This window comes from Sitophilus oryzae, unplaced genomic scaffold (assembly GCF_002938485.1).
Source record: "Sitophilus oryzae breed Bouriz unplaced genomic scaffold, Soryzae_2.0 scaffold_1356_pilon_pilon, whole genome shotgun sequence".
Classification (NCBI taxonomy): domain Eukaryota; kingdom Metazoa; phylum Arthropoda; class Insecta; order Coleoptera; family Curculionidae; genus Sitophilus; species Sitophilus oryzae.
Genome location: NW_022146011.1, coordinates 300,607 through 312,273, shown reverse-complemented (window position 1 = coordinate 312,273; position 11,667 = coordinate 300,607). Strand labels below are relative to the sequence as shown.

General features: G+C 33.5%; 1 protein-coding gene across 1 annotated transcript; it reads right to left on the bottom strand.

The window, feature by feature from the left end:
• Nucleotides 1-515: 515 nt before the first annotated feature.
• LOC115875218 (microcephalin) lies at nucleotides 516-11,646 on the bottom strand. The gene is made up of 6 exons (XM_030890626.1): nucleotides 11,170-11,646; nucleotides 10,896-11,115; nucleotides 10,675-10,839; nucleotides 4,023-6,965; nucleotides 2,492-2,644; nucleotides 516-1,071 (listed from the first exon to the last, which is right to left on the bottom strand). Exons 1-6 carry the CDS (start codon nucleotides 11,499-11,501, stop codon nucleotides 670-672), a joined length of 4,215 nt encoding a protein of 1,404 aa, XP_030746486.1. The 5' UTR covers nucleotides 11,502-11,646; the 3' UTR covers nucleotides 516-669.
• Between the last annotated feature and the right edge of the window lie 21 nt (nucleotides 11,647-11,667).

Here is an 11,667-nt window from a genome sequence, read left to right as displayed (position 1 = left end):
GATTGTAATCAGAAATATGTTGGGCAAACTAGAAGATCAATATTAACTAGATTTAAAGAACATTTAGCTCAAATAAGAAATGGTAGACAATAAATATTGCGCTGATTATATTCTTGATAAAAACATTGTATAGATCTCAATAATATGATGCTAACATGGTTAGCGAAACGCGCGTCCAGTGTAAAAGTAAAAGTGTTTTGGTGTGTTGTGGTGATTTAGTGTTTTTTATTTTGCTGTGTAACACCAAAGGTTCCAACCCTCAACTGTAATCATTTATTAACTAACACAATTAAGTATGTAATTAATTAATTTTTGGGCGGAAATAAGGGTGGTATATCTAATTAATATACTCTTTTACAAAGATTTAAATAGTTTTCTTTTTGAAAACAAATAGGCTAGTAAAATTATCGGTCTACGCACCTGTACATTTTGTGTTGGTCCTTTCCTTTTTTGGTATTCTTCAGTCATTGGTAAAAACTTTTGTCAATCCTGGATTTATTAAAAAAATCACTTAACAAGACAAACAACTATAATATATTCGATTCATCATTCAATTTTACAAAAATAATTTTATTCAATATATAAGTAAACCTAAATCGATATAAATCTTAATAAATTAGAATATAAAAATAAACTAGTAAACAATAATTACAAAACAGCCTCTAACGCTTACACCACTAAACTGACTCTTTTCTTGTTGTTATCCCTCTTCAGCAAATACTTCTCTTTAAACGGCATCTTCCTGTTGGACGTCACGCAGTCCAGGACCCACGTTTCGGTGACGCAAGTCGCCTCATCGTCAGACCCTGTCTCTCCAACAATGATACGAGCTCTTCGCTTGGTGTTCACCACCTGGCCCTTGCACAGCACTATTAAATCGCGCAGTTCCGGGCATTTGGGGTTGGTGTCGGGTGCGACATAAATGGGGCCGCATCTCTGGAACACGTCCAGCGTGTATTTGTGGCCGAACGCTTGGCGTTGGAGGCGGGACGTTTGAACTACCGGCGCGAAGTCGGTCACTTCGAAGTCTACTTCGGGAAGCCACTTGCCGGATTTCAGGGATTGTAAAATCTGTTGAAGGATAAAAATAATGCAAAATAAATGCAACGGAGAAAATTTTTGTCAAATTTAAAGTGTCATATTTTTTTTATTTTTAGCCCTATTTTCATGAATTTTTTAGCAAACTGTATATAATTATATGAACTTTAATTCGTAAACTAAGTTTTTTTTTATAAATTTCAGTATTTGGCATATTATACAGGGTTAATCGAGGGTTTTTTTTTGTGTATGTTGGTTACACTTTGTAAATCCACAAGAAAACTATTTTGTAACTCTTCTAATGTTCTATTTGCATTTCGATAAATTTCGTTTTTCAGAAAGGTATGTCTTGATCACCATGACAACCGTTTACTTTGTTACTCGGCGCGGCCTACTACTAACTGGATATTTTAAGAAAAATTTGAAATGTTGAGGTTAATACTGAAAATAAATATAGAGTGTTATATATTTTCAAGAAGCCCATGCCAAGCTGAATCAGGAAATTTAAAAATATACAGGGGGTTCTATTTAAAAAAACAGAAGTATAGTTAATATCTAAAAAAATATTTTTTTCGAAAAAAGTCTGACTACACCACTGTATTCTACACAGAAAAGTGCCTTGAGAATGTATAATTCATTTTTGCGTAGTTGCTGAAATAAACAAACTATCGAACATCTTCAAAAAGTACAAAATTTGAGAATCCCCCTGTAGCTTCGAAACCGATCAAAATAGCCACCGTTTGCGGCATTGTGATTTTTTTCAAAAAAAGAACCCGAGACTACAATATCAAAATTTGAATATTTCTTACGGTTTCCTAGATACCCTATAGAAACAACCAAAATGGTCACCCGTACAGGGTGTCCCATTTTGGTTGAAATCATAGGGTATCTCCGTTATTAGTGAAATTAGAAGGGCGCGGTTTGCACAAACCTGTCCCACTTTTTTGTCAAACGGAAGATGCCGTAAACAAAATTTTCATAGCGCTCTTCGTTTCTGAGCTACAGGGTCTTTTTAAAAATTTTGCAATTTGGGACAGCCCCCGTAACTCCGTTATTGGAGAACTCTGAAAAAGTTGCAATATATTGTATGTAATTTTGAACTTTTATTATTGATTTCCAACTCCTCATTGATGTTTGATACTTAACTTATTATGCAATTTTCTTTTGTTTACGACACTTTCCGAAAATTCAAAAAAAGCGGAAAAAGCAACTCACGAATAATAATTGTCAATCAAATAAGCAAACCCAGAATAGCCAACTATTACAATCATTTCGGACCAGTTAAAGTGTCGGAAAACATTTGCACTTACTAAAAAAACGCTCTGTATATTTAAGTTTCAGTAGTAAAAAAACAATATAAAAAACACTATAAAAAATAACTGGACTAGAATCTAACACAAAAGAAAACAAAAGTACGTATTTAACTTACTAAGAAATATATTTTTAAACTTACCCAATCATAATTTAACACCCAACAACCCCTAGCCACTGCTTTCATCATATTCAATGTTCTTTTGGCTTCGCCAGCAACTAAATGGCTAGTATTATTGCCCACCACATTCTCTACAGTAAATCTGCCTAATTTTTTCACTGCCTCTGTGAACACCTAATAAGCAAATAATGACGATAAAGGAACAATATAAAAATAAAAAATATTAAAACTTTAATAATGTAAAACACCCTCTACACTATGCCCGAAATGTTTCACGAAATATTTCTGAAAATACTTTCTTTTTTCTAAATAAACTCAAAAACACGCGTTTATATTTATCGTACTACTTCGCGAAGCAATCGAGGTCAAACTTTGTGATGGCTTCAGAAAAATAAGTAAACATGGAGTATGAATAAATACCATTAGTTTGTAATGGAGTGTAATGTAATACCACTATATTAAATTGATATGAAAAATCAAAAACCGTACATTTAGAAAACAGTTACCGGTGGTAGATTAAATTGGCTATTCCTCTATGGTTACACAAGAATACTTAGTTTTAATCATTGTCTAACATTATTAAGTCTCGGTTTACTTATTTCACTGAAATTTATGGAAAAAAGTCCTTTGCCTCGGGTATAGATACCGACAGGTTTTGGAAATAGTTCGAAACAAAACAAGGTTGAACGAGACAACAGGAAACGCTAAAAAAAATCCCCCCACGCCCTTCTCCGCAATTGCAAGAGTAGTTTTGAAGCACTTTTATGCAACTATGAAACTATGATCCCTTCCCCGACACAAACTGTACTTTGTGAGACAGGAAACTGTAGAGAGAAACAAGTCCTATAACATAGGATACAACATTTTAATGAACAGTGCTTTCCATAAAATCAATAAAAAGAAAAATATACGAAATAATATAAATGTACTGAATTTTTTCGAAAATCGACAACTATGAAACTATGAACCCTTCCCGGACACAAACGGTACATTGTGAGACAGGAAATTGTAGAGAGAAACAAGCCCTATAACATAGGATACAACATTTTAATGAACAGTGCTTTCCATAAAATCAATAAAATGAAAAATATACGAAATAATATACACGTACTGATTTCTTTCGAAAATCGACAGCTATGAAACAATGATCCCTTCCCCGACACAAACGGTACATTGTGAGACAGTAACATTATTAAGTCTCGGTTTACTTATTTCACTGAAATTTATGGAAAAAAGTCCTTTGCCTCGGGTATAGATACCGACACGTTTTGGAAATAGTTCGAAACAAAACAAGGTTGAACGGGGCAACAGGAAACGCTAAAAAATCTCCTCACGCCCTTCTCCGCAATTTCACGAATAGTTTTGAGGCGCTTTTAAGAAGCGAAAGTAGGTCGAGACAAACCGAAATAGGTCAAGACAACCGGAGATTAGCCGAGATCCAATAAAATTAGACGACGAAACGCGACCTCGATCTGTTTCGTTCTATTCTCCGAATAGTGTAGAGAGTGTATTAGAATATTTTAAATATCTTTTTGTTTTGCTGTTTACTTACTTGAACTTCAGCCCTGTGCAACTTCGTACAAACGATCGTCGACATCCTACCATTGTTCTTCTTAGCTTTCCTCATAGTACTTCTCTGCGTGGGCGGATTAAAATCGATGGTACTCCTCCTGTTCTGCGTACGGGGTGTCCCATAATCATCATCATCCTCATACCCGTATTTTCTAGGCGGTTTAAACACCCTCATCGATCTTCTACGACCTGTCATCTGACTCTCAGTCTCCCCAACTTTCCTTGATTCAACCTCCTTCAACAATTCACGCTGTTCATCGGCCGAACTATCGAAATCAACCGTTTTATCTTGTTGGGGAACTCTTTTCACTTTTCTAGCTTTCTTTGGTTTACCGGCCCTATAAATTTCTTCATCTGACGAACTCTCAGACACATTTTCTCTTTGAGTAGTACTCGGTCTTTTGGATTTTCTCCTCGTGATGTTATCAAATTTATTTGGAGATGCTGAATCTTCAATTGGACTGGTTAAATTTCCGGGTTTTTTCTTGCTTAAAATTTCCAATCTTCTTGCTTCGCGCTCTTCATCGTCGTTCACCTCCACCGGAGGTACCGGGTCGTCTGGATCGTACAGCCTACGTTTTCTTCTGGATTTTTTACCCGAATCCTGCTTGTTTGGGTCCGATTCGCCACTGGAATAGCTGGTTGAAGATTTTAAATTTCTTGGATCGTTTTTCTTGTTAGTTTTCGAAATGGTTTCTTTTAAATCATCATTAACTTGAAGAAATAATGATTTCCTGGTCCTCTTTTTAACAGGTGAATTTTCCTGCAAATCCTTTGGTCCCTTTTTATTACTTTTAAGCACTTTTTCTTGTGGAGCATCATCACCAGATGGAAATAATGATTTCCTGGTACTTTTTTTAACAGGTGAAGCTTCCTCTACATCCTTTGGTCCCTTTTTATTACTTTTAAGCAGTTTTTCTTGTGGACCATCATCACCAGATGGAAATAATGATTTCCTGGTACTTTTTTTAACAGCTGAAGATTCCTCTACATCCTTTGGTCCCTTTTTATTACTTTTAAGCAGTTTTTCTTGTTGGTCATCATCACCAGATGGAAATAATGCCTTCCTGGTACTTTTTTTAACAGATGCAGATTCCTCTAAATTCTTTGGTCCCTTTTTATTACTTTTAAGTACTTTTTCTTGTGGACCATCATCACCAGATGGAAATAATGATTTCCTAGTACTTTTTCTAACAGGTACAGATCTTTCTAAATTCTTTGGTGCTTTTTTGTTACTTTTCAGTACTTTATCTTGCGGACCATCATTATCAGATGGAAATATTGATTTTCTGGTCCTTTTTTTAATAGACGAGTCTTCCTCTGAACTACTTGTCTCCTTTGTATTATTACTCTGCAGTTCATTTTCTTTTAAATCATCAATATGAGATGGAAACAATGACTTTCTAGTACCCTTTTTAACAGTAGAACCTCCCTCTGAGTTCTTTCCCTCTTTTTTATTACTTTTCAGTACATTTTCTTTTAAACCATCACTACCAGAAGGAAACACTGACTTTCTAATACCTTTTCTAGCAGGCGATACTATCTCTGAGTCATCGGTATCAACAGAATCATCCATCATATCATCTTTCTGAGGCTTTGGTGTAACTAAAATCCTTACAATATCATCAACAACTTTGCTCATTGCTCCCGAGCTATTTCCTTCGCTTGAAGCAAAACTAACTCTGTCACTTTCTGTTGAATTCTGTAAGGAAACACGTTGTTCCAAAGAAGAAACTCTTAAAGAAGACATGGAAGATTCTTTGGTGTTTGCGCTGGATAAGTTTGAATTAGACAGTGAATTTGATGAATCTTTTTTAGAATTTTCATGCTTCCCTGGATTCTTTAAAGAAGAACTATGTTCTACAGATGAAAGTTTTAATGAAGACATAGATGATTCTTTGGTGTTACCACTGGATAAGTTTAATTTTGACATTGTACTGGACGACTCCAAGATTGTTGGGTTTGCTGAAACTTTTTTAGAATTTTCATTCGTCCCTGAATTCTTCAAAGAAGAACTATGTTCAACAGATGAAAGTTTTAATGAAGACATAGATGATTCTTTGGTGTTACCACTGGATAAGTTTAATTTTGACATTGTACTGGACGACTCCAAGATTGTTGGGTTTGCTGAAACTTTTTTAGAATTTTCATTCTTCCCTGAATTCTTCAAAGAAGAACTATGTTCAACAGATGAAAGTTTTAATGAAGACATAGATGATTCCTTGGTGTTACCACTGGATAAGTTTAACTTAGACATTGTACTGGACGATTCCAAAATTGATGGGTTTGACGAATTTTTTTTAGAACCTCCTAAAGATGAAACTCTCAAAGATGACATTGCTGACTCTTTAGAGTTACCACTTGATAACTCAATTGTGGTTGGAATAAATTTTTTAGAAACTTTAACAGAATTTTTACCAAACACAATAGACTCATTCGAGTTGGATAGTTCATTGAGAATAGTGTCTGACATTTTCGGATTATCCGAGCTATTCAAAGCCAGATCAGATGGTGTCTTGTCTGAATCCGTTACAATGCTACAAATAGTTCTTCTTTTATCTATCACGCTTCTTTTATTTGACCTTAGCGAGGGTTCGGCAAATATCTCATCACTTTTTTCTTTAATACTCCCAGATAGTATTGGTTTAGAACCATTAATGACGGTCAATTCCATATCAGAAGAATCAATATTATTAGAGGTCAGTCTCTTATTCTCCTGCGACTGTGAATTGTTATTAAAACTTGATTTCTGTGGTGATACGCTTGCTCTGGCACTATAAAACGAGGCATTGCTAGAGGCTGAAGGTGCCATCATTGTTCTTCTCCTATTAATCAGGGATTCAGTTGAAGGCAAGGGAGTGCCTTCTGCGAGGCTTTTTTTATATTCTTCCCTAATCAGGTCTTCGTATTCTTTTTCAATTTGCTGATTAACAAAAACAAAAATGATTAATCTAATTTAATTGATTTTGTTTGAATATACAAACTTGTCTTTAATACACGGGACTCTAGATTTAATATAAAATAGAATTTTTTTTATCGAAAATGTCAAAAGTTGATGTTAAACATACAATATTCATGATTTTACCTTTACCTTATATCAAGGTAGATTAGTAGTATTGACATATGTAAGAATAAGTTTTGGAGTTGTCAAAATTGTTATAATTTGTTATTATTTTCTAAAGAAGATTGTGAATTGATCGTCAGGCTGTTTTATTTAACAGTTGATAATATATGTCATGCTATTTGGAGTTGCATTTTCTATTAAATCAAGTAAAAATAAAAAAAATATAGGGGTGAGCCATTTTTGAGAAACACCTGGTTTAGTACTTACTACTACTAGTAGTAGTAATATTTTCACAGATGTACAGGGTGGGTAAAATTCGACGCTTTTAAATGGAAACACCCTTTTCTATAGGAGATAGAGAAAAACTAATATCGGTGTCTGGAGCTCAATTTTTGTCAAAAACGTGATGGTGAAAACCGCATATCGATATCTGTTGCCGTTTCGGAGATACGGGGTGTTTTTCAAAAATATGCATTTTTTACAAATCGCTGTAACTTTTTTGCTATGGAAAATTTTGTATTTTTGTGAAAACGTTTCCAAAGCACCTTTTTACGTAGAATTTAATGGTTTCAGTATATTTTTTTTTAAATTAATAATTTAAGAATTATCAACAAAAAAATTGATTTTTTATATGGGACACCCTGTATATTTTTAATTTATTGAAAATAATTTAAAATTACCTTTCCAAAAATATAACACTTGATATTTTGCTCGATTCCTCTTCGAGATAAAGAGTATATAAAAATTCGCCCGCTTTAAATAAGTAGGCTTTGAAGGGCACCGGCTGTAATGCAAAAAAATTCTAGCTGTGAGCATCAATTAAAATGAAAACAATATTTGCAATGAGAGATGCAGAATTTTATAACAATTTAAAATATATTTAATCAACATCAACACATTTAAACTATATCTAATAACAATAAAAATAAATAGCAAACCAAGACATTTTTTCAAGAGATTTTGCTACAGGTGTTCGACAGATCAACCGCCTTCTGTTATGGACAGACGGGGTAGTTTTTGAACATTTCTCGCGGAATTCATTAACTCAGTGGGGGTGAAAGATACCCTCTCATAATTGCTAAGTATTTCTAATTCTTGTCTAGATTATAAGGAAGAATAAGGAACTTTTATTCTTCCGCAAATATATCCATAGGATTAGATCCATGGGCACTAAATCAGGCGGCCTCGACGGCCAACGGCTGGGATCTTGGTTAGCTATTGAATTATTCTTGAAATTGGCTGCAAAAATTTGCTGATAACTTCAGCGTTCAGAGGCGGTGCGTCGTCTTGCTGGAAAAATATGTTTTCGAGTTCCATTAAGGGCATATAATCAATAAGGGGTCCAAAGCCTACTAGTTAAAAGTGGCGAACTTTTAAAAATTCTGTATTTCAAAGGGGATTATAACAAAATATCAAGTGTGCTATATTCTTGGAAAGGTAATTTTAAATTCTTTTCAGTTAATTAAAAATATAGAGGGTGTCCCAAATAAAAAATCATATTTTCTGTTGATAACTCTTAAATTATTAATTTTAAAAAAATTATACTTAAACCATTAAATTCTACGTAAGAAGGTGCTTTGGAAATGTTTTCATAGAAATACAAAATTTTCCATAGCAAAAAAGTTACAGCGATTTGTTAAAAATGCACATTTTTGAAAAACACCCCGTAACTCCGAAACGGTAGCAGATATTGATGTGCGGTTTTCACCATCATGTTTTTGATGAAAATTGAGCTCCAGACACCGATATTAGTTTTCGTCTATCTCGTATAGAAAAGGATGTTTCCATTTGAAAGCGTCGAATTTGACCCACCCTGTACAGCATGGCTGAAAAATAATTTCATACTAAAGTTTCATTTCATATCAGGTACGAATGTGTAAAAAAGTAATGTAAAAAGCAATTTTTTTTGTGTGTATAAAATATTTTATGAAAGGCCAAATATACTTCTAAAAATCATTGGCGTAATTACAGTGGTGCCCGGGGGTGCCGGGACCCCCCAAGTACTGCTGAGCACCCCACAGAGAAATCTTGAATTATCACTTTTGGCAACGTATTAATTTTTATTTGCTTGTGATGTAGTAAAAATTACTTTTTCTAGTTTTGTTTAGTTAATATTATTTTGTTGTTTTCAAAAATATGTTAATTTTTATTATTTTAGAAAATTTGTAGGTATTTAAGTAATCTACGGGAACACGGTTTGATAACCTGTCTATGAAATTTATTGATAGAAAAACTCATGTAAACCTTTTATTTTAAATTATTCTTCATTTTTTAAAAAACAAAAGCACTAGGCCCCCCCTGGGCGAACCCCCCCCCCCGTATGAATTGCTAGTTACGCTTTTCTAGCTAGGTATATTCTTTGATTACGCTAATGCTAGAAATAAGTAAAGCTCCTTTAAGCAAGCTGTTTTCTGTTAATTTTCCTTGTAAAAATTTAATTTATTTCCTTGAAACTCGATATTTATGCTGAATAATTTCAAAAATATAGAAAATATAGGTTGGGAAGGAAAATAAACACATTTTTTAACATTATTTTACATCAAAACTCAAAAAAAATAAGAAAAAAATAAAATGTCACAATAAAACAGTTGTATTCAGTAATTATTTTTCTCAGTGTATTTAAATATTTATTTCAATAAATTTCCAGACATTTTTTGCAGTGTACAAGGGAGTATTGTCAAAATATGTGACTTCGGGGCAGTGTTGCCAGATTTCAAGGATTTTACAGTCAAATTTCGTCGATTACTGAAGGGCTGAAGGATTTTTATCCAAAAAAAAAGACAATAAGAAAGTTTCTGGCAGTTTTGGAAAATAAAAATTGTTAAAATATCTAGTAGGAATATTTATTGCTTTTGCTACATCTATTATTTCACTTTAACGGTGTTTAGTTAAGGATGCCTCAGTTCAAAGCAATGTTGCTGTCAAAAAGTCCACAATTTGAAAGATTTTAACATGTAACAAAGAATTAGTAGATACATTTTTATCTAGCAACACATCTTATCACACGCATACCATAATTAAATCCAAGTTCTTGATGTTGAAATTAAATAAATAGGTAAACGGAAAACATATCTAATATCTAATAAGTCAGCTGATCATGGCATGATTAATTATTCTCGTTTCAAGCAATCATTGTAAGCACTGAATTTTTTGAAACATACTTTATAATACTGCTGTCGAGTATCTATCACAGAATCACAGCATTTTTGATTGTGGCAATTTTTTAATAAAAAGTTTATTTAAATACATCTGTGTCCAAAAATTACCAGAAATGAGTTTTTAAAAATTTTCTCCTAATTATAAAATAGGTAAAATACACGAAATTCGGTGGTTTTTCACAAGATCTGGAATGGTTTGTGAAGTTCAAGGAATATGACGATTTTTTAAAGCTGTTCGTTAAAGAAATTCCCTGGAAAATTTCTGGCAACACTGCTTCAAGGTCAAAAAAATTGAGACAAGGTCAAAAATTACACATGAATACTCAGGTTATATTCCAAGTATTGATTCTACCTAGATATCTTTAAATACTAGGTGACCCTGTACTAGTACCCTAAAACTAAGTACTCACCGAACAGACAAAAGAGCTTTCATCATCATAAATTCGGTTCCTAATGGCATGGTACAATTCCTCATCTTGTTTCTGCAAGGCCTTCCTTGAAGTTTCCACCCACAAAATCGATACAATATGTGCCTTAATTATATTTGCTTTATTATATGTTGTAAAAGATCCACCCTGTTTAAATATTAAGCCTATTATAACAGTTTTAAAAAAGTAAACAGATATTTTACCTTAAAAATAACGTGGGTAACATCGCTGGATATTCTATCTTTAACCTTGGCTCCCATCTTGCGTAAAATTGATTTAACACCTTCAGATCGGTCCTGCCCATTGCTTAGTACTTCGACAAATGCTGTTACCCCTTCAAAGACTTTATCAGGATCTACAGGGTGAGAAGAATCGACCGAAACATCTGATGTTTTAGAACTTACTTTAGGTGAAGAACAGGGGCTAAAAATCACACAAAATTAGGTTTTAAAATAATATCCAAATAAACACAAATACCTATCGGAGGCTCTGTTCATATGCTCTAAAGCCCTTCTTCTATACAAAGCCGTTGGACTTTCACAGGCTACTTTCTTCTTAACTTTCTTTACAGAATCGGGAGTCTTTACCACCTCTTTCTCCTGATATTCTTTTATGGCATCTTTGTTAAGAGCCAACAGCTGCAGTACCAATTTCTTTTTTTCTGGATTTTTCATCATAGATTCGAACAATTTGTTGTTAAATTCTGCGTTTGAGTTTTCATCGTCTTTAGAGCCGGATAAGTTCTTCGTTTTCTTCTTTGTTTTCGATCCTTGAGGAGTAAAGTATCCAGTACTAATTTTCGGTTTCATCTTTGTAATTTGTGCATTTATTCAATTAAAGCCAATTTTTATCGTAAACGTTTCTAGCAAAAAATAGTTTTTCCTCCAAAAATTGAAAACTTTGATTGAAAACAAATAAAATCGGGTTAGAATGTTAGAATCCGTTCTTCTTCTTAACTCTAGAGTTGGCTTTTGG